Here is a 19,324-nt window from a genome sequence, read left to right as displayed (position 1 = left end):
ATCTAGAGAAACATATAAACACAATAATAAGTATAATGATTCTAAGTCATGAATATAATCTAGTCATCTAATTCTAAATTCTACTCATCTAGTTCTAAGTATAATGCTTAGGAAATAATTTTAAGTTCTACGTATAATCTAGTTATAATAACAAGTATAATGCTTAAGAAAAAAATAAAAAATAAAAACAATATTGTTAAGGAAAAAAAAATATACCTGAATATGGACGGCGGGACCGGGGCGGCGCGACCGGGGAGGTGGGACCGGGGCGGTGGGAGCAGGGCGCCCGGAGCACGGCGGCGGGACCAGGACGCCGGGAGGGAGCTGGCGGTAGTGCGGCGACGGCGGCGCCAGGAAAGGGAAAGAAGAGAGAGAGAGAAAGAAGGGAAGATAGAGAGAGAAAGAAGGGAAGAGATAAGGGAACAAAGAGAAGAACGGCCGGCAACGGGAACGGCGGCGACGGCGACGGAAAGAGGAGGCGGCGAGAGATATCGCAGGAGAGAGAGAGAGATTTTGCAGGATAAAGAGAGAGAGAGTCGGGAGAAAATGAAGAAGAAGAAGGCGAGGACACTAATTAGGGCAGTTATTTGTGACGACAAAGTCGTCGCAAATAAATTTAAAATGTCATCGCAAATAAAAAAATATTTGCGATGACATTTTCGTCGCAAATAACACAAACATCGTCGCAAATAATATTTTTTTCCCGCCCATACTTACTCGTCAACTAGATTATTTGCGACGACAATGAAACAATGTCGTCGCAAATAATCTAAACTTATTTGCGACGACTTGTCGTCGCAAATATAGCCAATTGTCGTCGGTAAAACATGGGTTACATTCGCGCCATCAAAATTTGCGCGGTAAAATAATTTGCGACGACAACGAATTTATTAGCGACGACATGTGAATTTTTTTAAACGGAGGTTATTTGCGACGACATGTCGTCACAAATATTCTACTTTTTACGACGACAAATGTCGTCGTAAAAAATGTCGTCGCAAATGGGCATATTTGTTGTAGTGTAAGGAGTATTTATCTCATTTTCTCATCATATTATGACATATCATTTAATAGACCTAAATATATTTTCAAAAAAAAAAGAAAAGAAAAGAAAAGAAAAGTCTTCGTTGTTTGATCAAATGTGATTAATATGTAAGTTATAAATATGCAATGCATGCTTAAGCTTTTTTTTCCCCCTTTTGTTGAGTATATTCCACTAAAATGTTATTTTTTCTTTTTCATTTTATCCATTAATTTAGCATTTTTATCATCAACTAGTTTAAACCGCGTAAGTATGCATGCGAGATTCTATAAAACAAACTTAATAACATTCTATAAACCATTAATTTAGCATTTTTATTATCCATTAGTTTAAACCGCGTAAGTTTGCGTACAAAATTCTATAAAAAAAAAAAATAAAAAAAAAAAAAAAACTTAAAAACATTCAATAGACCATTAATGATTTTGTATAAATAGTTTTTTTTTTAAAAGAAGTAAAAAAATTCAGAAAAAAATTCAGAGGAAAAATGATGGACCAAAAAAATGTAAATAAAAAAGAAAGAAAGACTAAAAACTAAAGTAAAACGCAAAAAACAAGAAAAGAAAGGGTGAAATGTTTAACCATTTGAAGAGATCCATTGAAAAATGGGTTATTTTTTTTTTATATATATGTTAAAAATTATTTATTGACATAAAAAAAATATAGTTGAGAGGGTCGTTTCAAAAAAAGTTTACCTAAAGACATATATGAAAAAAGAAAAATTATTTTAATGGGGTAATTGGAGAAAAACATATTTATAGAAGTCACGTATGAGAAGAGGAGAAAGGAATGCATAGTAAAAAAAAAGTAACAATGAAAAAAGAGGGGATAAAAATAAAGAGAAAAAAAAGTAAACAAGAAAGGACCATGGACAAAAAGTTATTCATGTGAGAAAAATTCGTTCCGTATATATAAGTGTAAACATGGATATACACACGTGAGAATAAATTATTTCAACATTGATATTAGAGAGAAAAAAATATTTACGAGGGCAACATGTTGAAAAAAGAAAGAGGGAAAGAAAAGATAAAAATAGAAGAGAAGAGAGGAAGGGAAAAAGAAAAACAAAGAAAGGAATGGAAAAGAAAAGGAAGCAAAAAAAAATAAATAAAACCTCATTTAGAGTCCTCAATGGAAAAATAGAGTTTGAGTCCCTTGCAAATGACAAAAAGATGAGGGTGCATAGATGCAATATATACAAAATAAGGAGGAAATTATGCAATTACTCATTCTTAAAAGTTGAAATCAAGCAACATTGGAATTTGGCGGCATTAATTCCCCTTGGTGGTATTATGCAATTACTCATTTATTTATTTATCCCATCCTTAATAATGTGAGACTTTTCTCTTCTTTGTTTTGTTTCTCTTTTTGGTTAAAAATAAATAAATTAATAATGTATGACATTGTGTTTTCCCAATAACTTGTCTTCGTATAAATAAAACGGGTGTCTTCGATTGAGTTGGCATAAAATCGAAATTAAGCTAAGGTGGGGCATCCATCTGCTATTAATTTTGTTTTTGGTTCTTCTTCAGTTAATTTAATTATTTATTTAAATTCCAGTCCTAAAAGTGGGAGTTAAGTATAAGAGTGCGTTTGGTTTAAGGATTCGTGACATGATTCGAATCATGATTCGTGGCTCGCTACAGTATTTTCTCTCACTAAAAACACACGTAAATCGAGAATGATTCTGAATCCATCAACCAAACGTCTTCTAAAAGTCTCCCTTTGAGAGGCAGAAAATTTTGAATTCCAACTTTCAAATGTGGCAACTAAAAATTTTACAACCACAAATTAAAGTGTTTTTTTTTTCTTAAAAAGTATTTGCGCATTCTTTAAAACTGATCTTTAATCTTTAAAAAAAAATATAATAAGAAGCAACATTGGTTCAACTGATCTTTTAGATTTTTATTTACGAAATCCTAAAACCCTCAAAATTAAGAACAAAAACAATAGCCTTAACTTACATAACGGGAATAAAATTCAGTGATCAAAATCAGGAGTTCTAGCACTAAGCTTTGTTGTTTTAGAAAGGTATGTTACGTACCCTTGTTGTATTGTTCTTGTTATGAATGTGCCTTTGTTCTATGTTTTGGGTTTTGTTGTGTAAAATAAACCCTAGTACCTAGATTCCCAATTTTGAAAGCCTGCCCCATCGACATGAAAAGTTAAAATCATGTTCGGAGAGAGACACAGATGAAGAAGATGACGGTGTCGCCGTTGGCAGAGATCACGATTGGCGGCGGAGCTCCTGGATCAAGTATTGAGGATGACGGTGCGAGATAGTTTTGTGGAAGAGAAAAGGCTTTAGAGCAATAATTTTAGATATAAAATATGCTATTGATTTTTATTCCCTTTCTCAATTGTGTTATTTTCCTCATTCTCATCACACACACATGCATATTCGTGTATGACTCTAAAGCTTATGAACAGTAAACTATATGGTCACCTACAGTAATAAAGTATTGGGATATATACCTTTTTTATATCTTGTGTTTTAGATTTATTCAAAAACTATACTTTCAGTTTTTGATCTCAAATGTATACTTTTAAATTAGATTTAATAGTCAAATTTATACATTTTCACGGCCAACCCTTAATTTTAACCTTATAAATACCTGAAATACACTTGAATAAAAAATAGAAAAACAAAAACAAAATATAAAAACCTTAAACTTATAATTTTGACCTCAAAAATATACAAAATACCATTAAAATGGATTTTTTTGTGTGTTTTAAATTTGTATTGTTTGTAATATTGGAATGTTTTAGTTTCTTTTCTCTCTCTATTTTTTTTTTTTGATAGTTTGGTCATTTTAAAGGTTAAAATCAATTATTGACCGAAATAAAGTATAGATTCATATATTAAATCTAATTTGAAGGTATATTTTTGATGAGATTAAAAATCGAATGTATACATTTTGAATAAACCTAAACTACATAGTATAAAAATGTAAATATCCCTAAAGTATTTATGATCACCTAGGGACAGTTTTTAGTAGGTTGTACTACCAGTAGGATCAGTTCTCTGACCGTTGAATTTGATCAAAATCAAATGAGATTGAAAAAATATACAGAACAAACAATTTTTAATATAAATCTGACGGCTAAAAAAATAAAACTACTGATAATTTCATTTTTCTAGTCCTGCTGCTAACAATAATAAAGTGTTATCAACCGAAAACAAACTTAATAGTAAAGATACATGCCCCGTTTATTTCGTTGATTCGAGTTTTGCTAAAGTAAAAAGCTCTCAGAAATAATCACATTTAATTTTTTTACTACAGTTAAAAATACTCACATAAAATCACATATCAAATCGAATTAAAAATTTGAATCAGCGACTAAACGGATCCACAATAGATCTAACCGACAAGATCTCTTCCGGGATTTTGAGACGTGACCTTGGTAATATGGATTGTTGAATTGTAACTTTAGTTTTCATTTGACTTTTTTTAATTTAAATTTTTTATCTTGGTCCCCTCTTATAAATTGAGAAAACCGGATGAGAACTTGATTTAAGAAATCAAAAGTAAAGCCGCAAGTTTGAAAATAAAACAAGCTTCAAGTTCGAGGATAAAACTATGCCGGCTTTGTTGGAAATTATTTACTCCTCCAAATGTTGTGGCCCCCATTGATAGAAAACAACAAGATCGCTTTATACGCAAGGAAAATAATAAGAAAAGTGGAAAATTAGTGGGTTTTATTACATATCCACAACTTTATCTTTCAACTCTCAAAGTGGGTAATTATTTTAAATTAAATGTCAATCTTCCAATACATAAAGCTTATAGCATAGCCTACTTGTTTATCAATTTTATTTAATTAATTTTGTACTCGTACTAGGATATATAATTCCACAGGCTATCAACTTGCAAAACCAATGCCCAAAATTCATCGCTCGTCATTTTCATAGCATTTAGTGATGGCTCTGTAATAATTAGTGTGAAATGAAAAAAAAAAAAGAGGAAAGACATCAATTTTAAACTTCTTTTAGCAGTTTGACCCAGCAAACTCCTCCACATACTGAAATGTTATCCGATAGAATTTAATTAAAATCACATCAAATTTAAAAAATATGAATAAATTTTTTTTAATATAAATCTAACGGTTAAAAATTAAGGCTCTGTTTATTTTTATAATTCAAGTTTAGAATTTGAGTTTTACTGTAGCAAATTAAACGGGTCATGAGAATATGTTTAATTTATGAGAGCTTTTTACAGAAAATCTAACTTTTTTACTTCAATAAAAAACTCTTAAATAAAGTTACATCTCAACTCGAATTAAAAATTAAAATTAGTGAACTAAACAGGTCCTGAGAGTATGTTTAATTTCATAACTCAAGTCATATTATTATAATATTTTCTCTTATAAAAATTTAAATTTAATTTTTTTATTATAATATTTTTTTTCATACATAACTCAAGTCACGTAAAAGAATAAACTTTAAACTTTTTCGATAGTTGTTGTTGTTGTTTTTTTTTTTTTTTTTTTTTTTTTTTTTTTTTCAGGATCCATAATCCCTAAAAATTCAAAATTTTGAAACCGTCTTTGTTTTAATTTTCTCTTGAGGGAAAGAATTATGTTTACCTTTTCACTGATTAGTTGTAGAATAAATTTTCTGGGGTCCACCTTGATTCAAAAATTGTTAGTCATATTTAATGCGTAAGCCAAATATTAATTCATTTATGTGTTTTTGTAACGCCTTGTATCTTTCGCCATTTCTATTTTGTAACGATGTCGATGTGTTTCGTGCTTTTCGGGGTAATTAAAAGTGCTTGTTTTTTATGCTGCCGATGTTGGAGTTTTTTACTTTTTAGGCGGCTCTAAATATCTAACGCTTCAAGTTCAGAACATCTCAAAACACAAGGAAATAAAGGAAAAAGAAAAAAAATATACCGTTCATTTTACCGATTTAAGTTTAAATTTTATATTTTATTACAGTAAAATTTTTTTAAAAATAATTACATTTAATTTTTTTATTATAATAAAAAATTTTCACATAAAATCACATCTCAACTCAAATTAAAAATTTCAATTAGTAAAATAAACGGGCCTAAAGATTATCACAAGAACTTTGGAGTTCTCTCCATTTGGAACATGCTTTGACGTGTATAATTTGTATGCATCTATATATGCACATACAAACATGTATTAACCTACGGAATATGCACCGACATCCGCAAAAATCAAAAGAAAAATAAAACAAAAAATTCGCAGAAACTGAACTCCGGCACTTTGAAGGTTTTCCTCTCCCATAAATTAGGCTTTTTTTTTTACATGTGACTCCCTCAAATTTACACGTTGGGCAGATTAATTCCTAAGTAAAAAATTTTTATAATCAACTTTCTACATTTTAAAATTCATTGCATTGGTGGTTCAATTAACTTGGTGTTAAAAAACTTGAATGGAATAATCACGTGCTTTCACGTGTGCCACTTATCAAAGTAAAATTAAAGACTACCAATAATTACGGTCCCGTTTATATCACCGATTCGAGTTTTATGAGAGTAAAAAGCTCTCATAAATAATCACATTTAATTTTTTTATTTCAATAAAAAAACTCTCACATAAAATCACATTTCAACTCGAATAAAAAACTCGAATCAGCGAACTAAACGCATCACATCTTTTAAATTTTCCTCCCTTTTAAAAAAAAAAAAAAGCAAAAGTAAATCTAAAACTGAAACAACCCATCAGAGACAAACCGCGGGAGGGGACTCGTGATTTATATATCAATTACCTTATAGGGATATTTTCTGATACGTTTAACATACTAGTAAGTCAGGTTTTTTTTTTTTAACCGTTGAATCTACGTAATTTTTTACTTTTACGTGATTTTATACATATTTAACAGATAAAAAACTTAACCTACCAGTATATTAGCCTACCGGATAATGCCCTCACCTTATAATTACTGTGTATAAATTTTTTTAGTATTTAACATTCTACTGAGCTCCACAATCATGTCCAAACCGTCCTATCTTTACGTTTAAATTTATAATAACACTCACTAAGACGCTCTATCCGTTTGCATCTGATCCCATAATCAACACGGTGATTTGTAATAACCAACCATGCTTGAGCTTAAATCAATGACGGTTGACATTATCAATACGCAGTAGCCCTTTCCTCTTCAGTGGCTTTATAGCTATGATGCTAATCATAACAAACTTATTAGGCAGAACTCACCATTACAAAACTGGTTTATACGGGGAGGGGGATTCAATGGCTTGTAAACAAACTAATCATATTATAATTATTTGATGTGAAACCTTTTGATATCTAACATTAAGATTTTTATCACTGGTGCCCCTGAATTTTAAGAACGTTCTCAGTCTCTTAAACTTTAAAAACACTCATTTTGCCCCATGAATTTTGAATTATTCTCACTTAACCCTTTCATTATAATTTTTTGTTAAAATCAAATAGACAAAAAAAGAGTAATGCAGTCACGAGGTCTTTATATTTTAATTTCTGTTTAAAACAAACAGATAAAAATTATATGACCACACTTATCCCATTTTTTTCCGTCTGATTTTGACAAAAATTATTATAAAAGGGCTTAAATGGGACGAGTTTAAAATTTAATGGGTAAAGTGAGAATTTGTAAAGTTTAGAAGATAAAGTGAGAATGACTCTAAAATTTAGGTGGCGCCAATGAAATTAATCCCTAACATTACTTAACCAGAAAGTGAAGTTTTTAAAAAGATTTCTCATTCCAGTTGGATATTTTTTCCTTTTTTCTCATCTATTTTGTTCTCGAATGGAAACGATATGTATCCATTTTGATTTTATTTTGTTGTGATGACGAGTTTAGTCCTCATCTATTTTTGGTTATTTATTTATTTTTTATTACTTTATTTTATGTAATCCTTCATTAACTCAGTAGTTTCTAATGTCAGATTTTGAAGATTTTAGGCAGGTAAAATTCGACATAGACATTCAAAGATTGAGTTTGGTCGACAACCATTACTCACACAGAGAGAGTTGGCCAGTACCGATAATGATAGTTTTTGGTGGATGCCGATGATTACTGGTTGGTACCACGGTTGTTATTAACAGTATCTTAAGAGTGTATTTGGTATTTTAAATATAATTGTATGATATACATGACATTTTCTACTATCTTTTTTTTTTTTTTCTCTTGTCATGAATTTATTCAAGGAATATATAATTAAATGAGAAAATTATAGTTCTACGTTGTTAAGTACTTGATTTATAAAAAGAAGCATATTTATAAAATTATACCCTTAACTAATTCTAATCTAAAAAATAAAAATATATAGGTTAATATTAACCGTTAAAGAATAAAAATAAGGGAGAAATAGGAAAATAGGTCAAGACTTGTGATGAATTAAAATTAATAGGCCAATAGTTTACATAAGTTAATAAATAGGTCAAATTACTGTTTTTGTCCATAACTTATCTGGTTATGAACCATAACTTGACAAGTTATTGTCCATAATTCACGGTTTTTGTCCATAACTTGTCTGGCTATGAACCATAACTTGATAAGTTTGTCCATAACTTATCTGATTATGAACCATAACTTGACAAGTTATGACCTATTAATTTTTATAACTAAAAATTAGGCTATATATTTTTTTAAATTTTTTATATTGACCTATTTTTTACTATTTTCGTAAAAATAAAAGGCCATTTTAAAGGTTGGGGCATTCTTGTGATGTTCCAATTATATGAGCAGCAGGGGGGGATCATGTAGAATAGAGGCCCAACATAAACAGTCTATAGTGAGTGAGAAGATCGACTTGTCACAACTACAGTACTGACTACCTAACATATGAATGGGGCCCAAGTATATTGGCCCATTTCAAGCTTTCGTGGTTGAGTTATCACGTTAATCTGCATCAGGCAACCTAACATATCAATGGGGCCGTGTACGAAAGGTCCGACGTGCCAAGTTTTTAACTTCTTCACAAAGCCCAAAATAAATAGGAGATTTACCGGCAAGTTCATTCCATTTTAGACACTGCTTCCTAATTAAATTACAATTATTTATTTTTTTAAAAGAAAGTACTACAAATACTTTTTAGAGATGAAAATCTAAACTCGTACACTCTAAAAATAAGTTTAACAATTTTCTCTTATTTTTTAGAGGAATGACATAAATAATATTTTTTACTCTCTCTTAAGTAGTATTTCTGATTTTTTAGGAATTCTCTTGGCATTAAATCGAAGGAGCACATATCAAATTCCACCTTCACTGATTTTTTTGGTTGTACTCTCCTAATTATTGTATTTAGTAATCTTCTTGCAAAAATCATGTCAAACATATCATTAAACTCTCCAAAATAAACAGGCTTTGAATTATTTATCTCATTGATGTAAAATAAAACTAAAATGTTACTGAGACAGAGAGAACAAACTTTTTTTATTTCCACGGTTGGTTTATCAAAATAATGTATGATTATTTTAGCCACGCCACCACTGAAAGAGTTGATAAACAAACTTGCTGACTCAAGGCTCCACTATTTCTTAGACCTCGCGCAACACTTTTTTTTTTTTTTTTTTTTTTTTTTTTGGGAATTGTGAGAATCTCAAATCGTTTTCGTAAATTTCATGAACACCTTTTTTTTTTTTTTTTTTTTTTTTTTTGGGAATTGTGAGAATCTCAAATCGTTTTCGTAAATTTCATGAACAGGATGTTTGAACCGAAGTTTAAAATTTTTGCACGAGAAAACACTGTAATAAAGAGGTTTGAACTGCGGTTCAAAGTACATATGAAACAAACACCACCTAAACAATCGAAAGATAATCGTGGCTTCAAATTTGCTTAACAAACAAAATCTAAACCCTACCAACTAACAAAATCTGATCATCGGATCGATTCCATCGGAACATTTACAAACTTTACCCTCCCACCGCGAACATCTTGCACTAAAAAACTTACCTAACATAGCAAATGAAATAATTAATAGAGAGCCATAGTCTCTAAAAAGATAGTTACTTATAATGCTAGTACTAGCTATAGTACTAAATCATCAATTGGAGGGTACATGGTAGTATTTTCCTCTACACATGCACCTATAGACAATAGGGCAAGACTCCACAGAACACTTGAAGCTGATCATCACCCTCTTACATGGGAAGCATGGCCCACATGCATGTGCGCAGTCTGGCAAGCTTGATCCTGTTGGGTACATTTCCATTCCCAATCCATGGCTCTTTGCTCTTTCCTGCTACGTTAGTGTTGGATAATTAATATCCCATGTTAAACTTTTAATTAATGTGGTTTTGAAAAAAATAACTTAAAAAACTAGGGGAGTATTTGAGCAAATATTTAACCTTGTAATGCGGGTAATTAGTAGGAGACTTGTCTCTATCACCAACACCACCTCCTTCCTCTTGCAAGCTAACTGAAAAATCAAAACCGAAAAAATAAAAAAAAAATATCAAAATTAAGATTATCTCAATACCTATACTTACTCTAGTGACAAATGACGGTTGATAGTTTATGATCTCCAGCTGCTAATAATTAGATTTTGTGTTTACTAAAGTAAAATATTTCGAAGAAAATATATGGAGCTCGATTTTGAACTATCGGCTGGTCGGAAAAATGATGAGTTTAGTTGCTGCTAAGTTGAGACTACTAAAAATAGTGCTAGTGTTGAAGAAAAGAGAGAGTTAAGAAAAAAAAAAAAAAAAAAAAAAAAAATAAAAAAGAAAAAAAAAAAAAAAAAAAAAAAAAAAAAAAAAAAACCAAAACCCTAGCTAAAAGCCAACTATATGATAGTGATTATATATGCATGTTTACATACATATTTATATACACTTACATTGATGAGGCCTCAACCCAAGGCTGCTATTAGCCATCATAAACATTGCCATAGAAAGAATCACAATACTAGAGAAGCTCTTCATCATTCTGATTACTTTCACTTTGAAAGTTTATCTTTCCCTTCTGTGGAGGAACTAATTAAACAAAGTTATATATATATTGAGAAACTTGAGGATGAGCTAGCAGAGATTTCATATATCAGAGATCAAAAACGACACAGGTCAAAGGGCAAGAGGAAAAAACAAGTATCGTACGTTATAATGTATTGGTATAAGAATAGAAAACGTGGTGAGGAGGGAAATCTATAGGGTGTTGATGGGTAGCAATATATGCAGCTAAAAAAGGGAGAGTTTTAAATGTGGAAAGAAGGTACACCCTGTTGCATTCACATGATCCACGGCCATGTTTTCAAGATTTTCAAATGTTTTGGTAAGTCGTGATATATATATATATATGTATATATATTTATAAACAAAACCTTATCTATACATTTATGTCTTGCATCTTTAATTGAACACAAGACAACTTTAAGAACACAGATTTGTCTCTCCCCCCCCTCTCTCTCTCTCACTATATATATATATATATATGTATATATATATATATGCATAATGAAGTGACGCCTGAATATCAGTGCCGAAGACAACCTTCTACTTTAGTGGGGTATACGCTGGATAATTTCTTTTGAAAACTATTAAAAGTTGTATAACTTTAGTATTCTTCAATTACCAAACCTATATATCTATATTTGTATATATCAAGTGTAAACTACTTCAGTGGGGATATATATATATATATATATATATGAGAAAACTGAATTTAAGTGGAGACAAAATGAGCAAGTCATAAATTGTTAAAGGTTTTTTTTTTCTTTCTTTTTTTTTTGTTAAGTTATAGTGGGGCCGACTGCCACAGCTTGATTTATAGGACATAAATAGTTATACATGATACCTTGAGAAGAATATGACAATTTACAAGAAAGTTTCAGTATTGGCAATATATAGTACTGTTCTTGAGCTGGCTTAATTGTTAATTAGACTTTTTTTTTTTTTTTGGCTAGAATAGTTAATTAGACTTGCACATGGAAAATGTAAACAGTTGTATGATGGACATAAAAAAAAATATTATTATTACTGATGTCTTTCCAATTTGCTTCTCAAATCTTAAAAACTCTAATTTTATCCTCTAAATTTTAAATTATTCCCATTTAATCTATTTTCTAGAATTTTTTTTTTTGTTAAAAACAAATAGAAAGAAGAGAGTAATACAATCACATGTTCTTTCTATTTGTGCATATGTTAAAAGTAAAATGTTAAAAACCACATGGGGCCACCTTTAACCCATTATTTAACAGAAATTCTTACACGAGGGTTTAAATGAGACTAATATTGGAAAACATAAATATTAATTAGAAGTAAAGTAAGAGTTTTCAAAGTTTAGGGTTTAAACTGAAAAAGACTCCAAAATTTAGGAGTACCAATGATAATAATTAAAAAAAAAGAATATTTGAGGGTTTTCAGTTATTTATCTTAATAATATTACCTGTATGTATATATAATGCGTGAATATACGTACATATTATACATATATGTCGGTGTTGCGTTTATAATATATATATATATATATATATAATATGTTTGTATGTATAACGTATGTATGTACATATTAGTATTCGTCAACGTTGTATGTAGATCAGAGCTGAGATAAATAGTGACTGGATATGGGGATAATAATGAGAGGAAGTTCACGTGCAGAGGCAGTTTTATTTACGATAGTAATATAAATAGGGTTATATCATCATAGAATAGGTATGAAGTTGTCGAAGGGTAATTGAAGAAGGGCTCTGCCATAAACGTGAAATTCAGAACTTGGAATTAAATGAACTCGTTGCAATTCGATTTCTTACAAGTCTTTATGGATAGATTCACATTTCTATATATATATATATATATATATAATATTTATATCACTTCGATTTTGTTGTTCCCTCACAAGCATGTTTTCCCGTTGTGTGCCCACTACACTTGTATTGAGAAAATGATGGGACATCTCTGCATGGACTGAGTGCTTCCTCTCTTAATTAGCCTACAAGAGAATACTTGTAAGAATACAACTGCAATGCTCTACCCATAATAGTGAGAGTTTCTTCGGTAGGTCGCCCTACCGGTAAAATCAGTTTTCTGATCGTTAAATTTAGTCAAAATCAAATTAGATTGAAAAAATATACATAACAGATAATTTTTAATGCAGATCTAACAATAAAAAAAGGACTTAAGAGACTAATTGCCAAGAAAAAAAAAGAGTTTAGACACCAAATTATTAATTCTTATATATATATATATTTATATGTATATATAAACTATTAATTCTTATTGGCGACTGGCTATATAGCATCCGGGTTGGGCATTAGTGCAGTTCAGTCCCGGACGATGAATAGTATTGATGCTACATTTTTGTCAATTTTGTCTAAGTTTAATTCTGGTGGTGTTGAGACTATAGATGGATTCCTAGAGCTTCTAATGTATAAATCACTCGTTCTGTTCTGAAGCCAGTTACTCAAATCATATCATAATTATATCAAATTAAACAAATGTAAAATCTAATATTTATTATATCAAATTATTAAACAAACAGCCTATTAAAATACTATATCTTATCGATAAGATATTAAAATAAAGAGTTCTCTTAAAGTCTACTTGTTACAATAACCTTTTGTCTTACAAATTTTCAAGCAAAGAAAAACTTTTTTTTATTGAACAATTACAAAATTAGGCTCCGTTTGGCAGGAATGAGAGAGAGTAAGTAGGATGGAGAGAGTAGGAGAATGTAAAGGATGAAGAAGATAGTAACTTTTTTTTTTTGTCTTGTTTGGTAAAAGGTAGGAAGAAGGGAAAAAAAAGTCCTAATTCCTTTGTATAGAAAGACAATTAGAAGGATGGATAGATTTTTATTCACAAAATTACTATATTACTATATTGATTACTTATGAATTATTTCAACCAAATTGATGAGTAAAATAGTATTTTTCATCCCAAAAAAATTCTCTCTCCAACTGTTTCAGCTCTGATCCATCCACCAAGGGAGGGATGTAAAATGGTGGAAGCTCATCCCCTCACATCCCTCTCCCTTCCTATCTCCATTCCACTAAACAGGTGATTTAGAGCTTGTTTGTTTAAGTGAAAAACTCAAAAAATGTAACTTGAGTTACAACTTTATTCGAGTTCATGTTCTTTTAAGTTTAAACTCGAGTTTATGATTAAAACTCGAGTTCAAGTTTCCCCTTCAACTCGAGTTCAGAAACTCGAACTCAAATTAATGAACAGTATTTTTTCTATTCTTAAAAATGCTATAGCTTTTTCGTTTTAATTCTGATTGAGATGATTTTTTTTCTATGCGTTGACAACGAAAAGACGAATAAAATCCAACCCATATACCCTATTAAAATTTTTCATCAGTATTGAGTTTTTATTAAAATACTATCTAAATACAAATTTAAGTTTTGACTCACTCAAACACAAACTCAAAAAGATTCTTATCTCAAACCACAACTCAAATGTACACAACCAAACACAAACTCAAGTTACAAGTTCAACTCAAGTTATAACTCAAATTCAACTCAAGAATTACACTCAAGTTAAACTCCAAAAGAATAAGCCCTTAGTCATTCCCTCCACTCCTGTCTATCTACCCATCAATCCCTCCAACCAAACAAACTATAAGTTTCAAAATTTTCATTTTTCAATTTTCCTTTTTCAATTTTCAATTTCTTTCAAGAATATTATTTTACTCTTATACTCAATCAAAACTCATATTTTGTGATGGTTGCATCATCTTCAAGAATAATTGGACTCTTATTCTGAATCTCCAATTTGTGGAGTCTAATATATTAGCAATATTCATCCAAGCTGTGAAGAATTTTTGTTCTTTTTAGGATGAATTTTTAGAGTTATTGTCATATGCATCTAGCTTATTATCTCTTTTCATGAGTTAAGTTATACCATGTGTTTAGAAAAGCTAATAAACATGTCCAAATTTTGACTACTTATGCTCTCAATATAGATGATAAGCTTATTTGGTCGGAGGGATCTCCTCCTATTATAGAAATTGTTATTATATCAAACACTTTTTTGTTTATAATAGTAGAATTTTAGAACTAAATTAAGTAAATAGCATATTTTAAAATTATTTGAAATAACTAGTAATTTACGTGGTAAATGAATTATTTACCGCCTAATTGGTTCATTTACTGCTAGTAAACATTGTTTTTACGATTGATAAAAAGAATTTTTACTATGTAAATAAAGTTTTTTTACCACATAATTTATTTTTTACCGGTCGTAAATGAATCATTTGTCGTGTAAATGATTCATTTACTGTGTAAACTAATATTTACTTTAAATAGTTTTAAAATATGTTATTTACTTAATTTAATTTTAAAAATATGTTATTTATTATAATTTTCTTTTATTTATTCAGGAAAGTTAGACATATAGCAAAGTTTTATTAGTCATGTTGAAATAACCAAAAAAATTTATAAATAATGAAAATTGAAATCAATAAAATAATTATTAGAAATTTTATAATACAATATATGTATATAATTCTAATAATTACCACATAATTTTGTTATTTTAAAAATATTTTTTAAAAAATTTGATATTTCAAGCTCACAGTCATAAATTTTCCGTGTAACATAATTTTTACTTATTCTTTTAATCATAAATGATAATAAATATAATTTTTTTTAGTGAAAATAAATGATATTTTTACTTTAATAAATAACATATTTTAAAATATTTAAAATAAATAAATAATTTATCAAGTAAATTTTGTATTACGACTAATAAAAGAATAATTTATCATGTACATTTTTTATTTGCTTGTAATTTTTATTTACGGTTATTTACTTCAATAACTTACTATAAAAATGCTATTTATATTTCTCTAATTTTTTTAAAAAATTATTAAACTTATTTTTTAAAATGTATGAGTCTAAATTTTTATCTTTTACTCTTAATTAACACCCTTTTATTAATATAGTTATTTAACTAAAAAAATATTAACTAATAATTAAGAATAAAAATGAAGAACATCCACTTTTAACCGTATTTCTCTTCAGGTAAAAAAAAAAAAAAAAAAAAAGTATTTATCGAGATTTCTCTCTTTTTTTTTTTTTCCACAAAATAGGCTATTTGCCTCCCGGTCCCCTAGATTCCCAGGAAAAGCCCATTCGAAGCCCAAGCCCATCAGAACATATCTCTCCGAGTCTTTGTCGTTGGTATTCAGGCAAACCCGTTTACTGTATTTCGGCCACCATACCGATCGTCTTTTCCTCTAAACTCTGCTGTGCTTCCGCAACTTTGGTTGTCGTCTCCAACCAACAGAAATCTCTTCCTCTCAAATTCCCAATTCAGGTAAATCAATCCAATACCACTTTTTCCTCTTCATTTTGCTGTCGTTTGTGAATTATGAACTCACTTCTCAGAAGAACAACAAAACCCATTACCAAAACCCAAATATTATCGTCATTATTCCCTCTCAAACTCACCCCAATCGAATCCAACCAAAATCCACGTCCCAAACTTCCCCATCTCCAAAACCCTTCAAGGGTTTTGCAGATTCGTCCCTTCTCAACCCAGTTTCCCGAGTACGAAATGCCCTCGGTCACCTGGGGCGTTGTCCAGGGCCGAAAGGAGAAACTAGTTTCAAAAGTCATAATTTGCGATTATCTTAAGAGTTTAGGAATAGTTACTGATGAATTGGAAAGCTTGGAATTGCCCTCCACAGTTGAGGTCACGAGAGAGCGAGTTGAGTTTCTTCAGAGGTTAGGATTGTCTATTGACGACATTAATGAATACCCTTTAATGTTAGGTTGTAGTGTGAGGAAAAATATAATTCCTGTTTTGGGCTATTTGGAGAAGATTGGGTTGCCAAGATCCAAACTTGGTGAGTTTGTTAAGAGCTATCCTCAGGTTTTGCACGCTAGTGTTGTCGTTGAGCTTGCGCCCGTTGTTAAGTTTCTTCGCGGTCTTGATGTCGAGAAGGATGATATCGGATACGTCTTGCAGAAGTATCCTGAGCTTCTCGGGTTTAAGCTCGAAGGGACTATGAGTACTTCTGTTGCTTATCTTGTTAGTATTGGTGTTAGTCCTAGAGATATTGGTCCAATGGTCACTCAATACCCTTATTTTTTGGGGATGAGAGTTGGGACGATGATTAAACCGCTTGTCGATTACTTGGTTTCGTTGGGTTTGCCTAAGAAGATTTTGGCTAGGATATTGGAGAAGCGGGCTTATATACTCGGTTATGATCTTGAAGAGACTGTTAAACCCAATGTGGATTGTTTGTTGAGTTTTGGGATTAGGAGAGAAGTACTTGGTTTGGTTATTGCGCAGTACCCGCAAATCATCGGGCTGCCTTTGAAAGCCAAGTTGTCGTCCCAGCAGTATTTCTTTAACTTGAAGCTCAAGATTGATCCCGAAGGGTTTGCGAGGGTGATAGAGAAGATGCCACAGATTGTTAGCCTCCATCAAAATGTGGTATTAAAACCGGTTGAGTTTCTTCTTGGAAGGGGGATACCGTCGGAGGATGTGGCCAAGATGGTTGTGAAATGTCCGCAGTTGGTTGCAGTGCGACCCGACCGCATGAAAAACAGCTTTTACTTTTACAAGAGTGAGATGGGGAGGTCAATCAAAGAGCTTGTGGAATTCCCCGAGTACTTAACTTACAGCTTGGAGTCGAGGATTAAACCGAGGTATCACAGGTTACAGAGCAAGGGCATTAGGTCTTCACTGAATTGGTTTCTCAACTGCAGTGACCAGAGATTTGAAGAGAGGTTACAAGGGCATTATATCGAAACAGAGAGGTTGGGACCCTTTTTTTGTATGGGCGGGAAGTTAGAGCTACCGGGTAGGGAAATTGTGTCGGATGAGGAAGAAGAGAACGAGGATGAAGTACTTTACAGAAGAACTGTTTCTCTGTAACAAAATTTGGTTGGTAATACTAGTGATGTATTTTCAACTCAAAATTATATTCATGGTATTTTTGTATCAGTTGTGCTTATCTCTTTGATTTTTCTTCCTGCTCTCGTCATCTTTACATTATAGACAGCTCAAATATCTCATTCTTTTCCTTCATATGGTAACCAATAAGTATAAATATTGCTCAATACGTTGACTTGCAAGCTGGATTATGCCTCCATAGATTAAGTGGCCAAGAATTGATTGAAGTTTACATAGGAATTCTTGATTATAGCTTTTGATGTTTTAGATCGGAACATAACAAGGTGCAACCACTATTCAGAACCTCATTTCTCTTGAATAAAATGGTGACTAGCTAGATGATTTTATCCTGGAAACGAACGTTTAGAATAGATTTCCACGTCTTGTATGATCGTTGGCAACCCCAGATAAGCACTGAATGAACCCAGAAATGGTTTATCAAAAAAAAAAAAAAAACCCAGAAATGTATTTTAGTACATTTGATGCATTATGAAACGTCATTCTGAAATATGCATTATGATGCATCTATTTTTTTTTTTCTTTTCCTTTCTTTTTTCCTCATATCTTACAGTTTCCAATGTATTTCGCTAAAAAGAATTTCTGTAATTCTCCCTGTTTAATTGTTTTTCAAATGTTCTCCTACTTATTTTCTTTTCTTGCAGTACCCTAAAATATATTTTTTTAAAAAGGTGCCCCTTACAAATTTTATCATAGTTAAACGTTTCTTCTTTTTTTTTTTTTTTTTTAGTACAGACCATTTCGCATAATACTAAATCATTTCTCTACGATTTGCTCCACAAAACTTATAATGAAATTCCCTTCACATATATGTTTTATCGTTTAATTTTTCTTTTGTTGAAGTCTTGTTTTTCGAACAAAATGAACCAGCGTTTTCATTATTTTCGTCCAGTTTTCATTATTTAGGGATATAAATGTCTTTGTATGTATGGTAGAAGATAGTTTTATAAATAAATGAAATAGCAGACATTTCTAGACTCATGATGCTCTAAGTAGAAAGTTGCATCACAATTATCATTAAATTCAATGAACAATTGGAAAATGACTATATAAGAGATTAGGGCTTAGTTTGGTATTACTTTTTCTAAAATCTGCTTCTGCTAAGCTGATTTTAGTGTTAGTAAATCTCCTTAATAGCGTTTTTTGAATTTTTTTTTAAGAATTTACAGCCAAAATCAGAAGCAACTTCAAGACAACTTTAACTTTTAAATTGTGCAGGAATCAACATAATACAATTAATTAAACTTTCATACTATCCATAATATCCCTAATGAAATTTAAAATTTACAATCTTCCCGATCTAAAATTCAAACTCGTAATATAATATAATATAATATAATAGTAATATTGTAACAAATAATATCATAATTATATTAATAATTCTAATATTATTATTTTATCATATAATATGATATTATAATAATATTATAATTATTTTAATAATATGATATTATAATTATAATATAA

General features: G+C 30.5%; 2 protein-coding genes across 3 annotated transcripts; one reads left to right on the top strand and one right to left on the bottom strand.

Annotated features, from left to right (window-relative positions):
• Window positions 1-9,746: 9,746 nt before the first annotated feature.
• LOC21399465 (protein EPIDERMAL PATTERNING FACTOR 2) lies at window positions 9,747-11,123 on the bottom strand. 2 transcript variants are annotated; one of them, XM_024164609.1, is made up of 4 exons: window positions 11,093-11,123; window positions 10,837-10,961; window positions 10,346-10,416; window positions 9,747-10,236 (listed from the first exon to the last, which is right to left on the bottom strand). In XM_024164609.1, the coding sequence occupies exons 2-4, from the start codon at window positions 10,922-10,924 to the stop codon at window positions 10,042-10,044; spliced, it is 354 nt and encodes a 117-aa protein (XP_024020377.1). In that variant the 5' UTR covers window positions 10,925-10,961; window positions 11,093-11,123; the 3' UTR covers window positions 9,747-10,041. The 2 variants fall into 2 exon arrangements, with proteins under 2 accessions (XP_024020377.1, XP_010094836.1); XM_010096534.2 differs by lacking the exon at window positions 11,093-11,123 and having other exon boundaries at window positions 10,837-11,053.
• Window positions 11,124-16,137: 5,014 nt separating this feature from the next.
• On the top strand, window positions 16,138-17,921 carry LOC21399464 (transcription termination factor MTERF4, chloroplastic). The gene has a single exon (XM_010096533.2). It carries the CDS (start codon window positions 16,307-16,309, stop codon window positions 17,819-17,821), a length of 1,515 nt encoding a protein of 504 aa, XP_010094835.2. The 5' UTR covers window positions 16,138-16,306; the 3' UTR covers window positions 17,822-17,921.
• Window positions 17,922-19,324: the final 1,403 nt, after the last annotated feature.

The sequence above is a fragment of the Morus notabilis genome, unplaced genomic scaffold (assembly GCF_000414095.1).
Source record: "Morus notabilis unplaced genomic scaffold, ASM41409v2 Scaffold315, whole genome shotgun sequence".
In the NCBI taxonomy this organism is placed as follows: domain Eukaryota; kingdom Viridiplantae; phylum Streptophyta; class Magnoliopsida; order Rosales; family Moraceae; genus Morus; species Morus notabilis.
Note: the sequence above shows the minus strand (reverse complement) of the source record. Positions and strands in the feature narration are given on the sequence as shown.

Bases quoted from the DNA above. Each gene is read 5' to 3' on its own strand.
- LOC21399464 (XM_010096533.2), top strand. From the start codon at position 16,307: ATGAACTCACTTCTCAGAAGAACAACAAAACCCATTACCAAAACCCAA.
- LOC21399465 (XM_024164609.1), bottom strand. From the start codon at position 10,924: ATGATGAAGAGCTTCTCTAGTATTGTGATTCTTTCTATGGCAATGTTT. The intron at 10,417-10,836 runs GTAAGTGTATAT...TTGATTTTTCAG, and splicing joins TGGGTTGAGGCCTCATCAAT to TTAGCTTGCAAGAGGAAGGA. The intron at 10,237-10,345 runs GTTAAATATTTG...CTAACGTAGCAG, and splicing joins CTAATTACCCGCATTACAAG to GAAAGAGCAAAGAGCCATGG.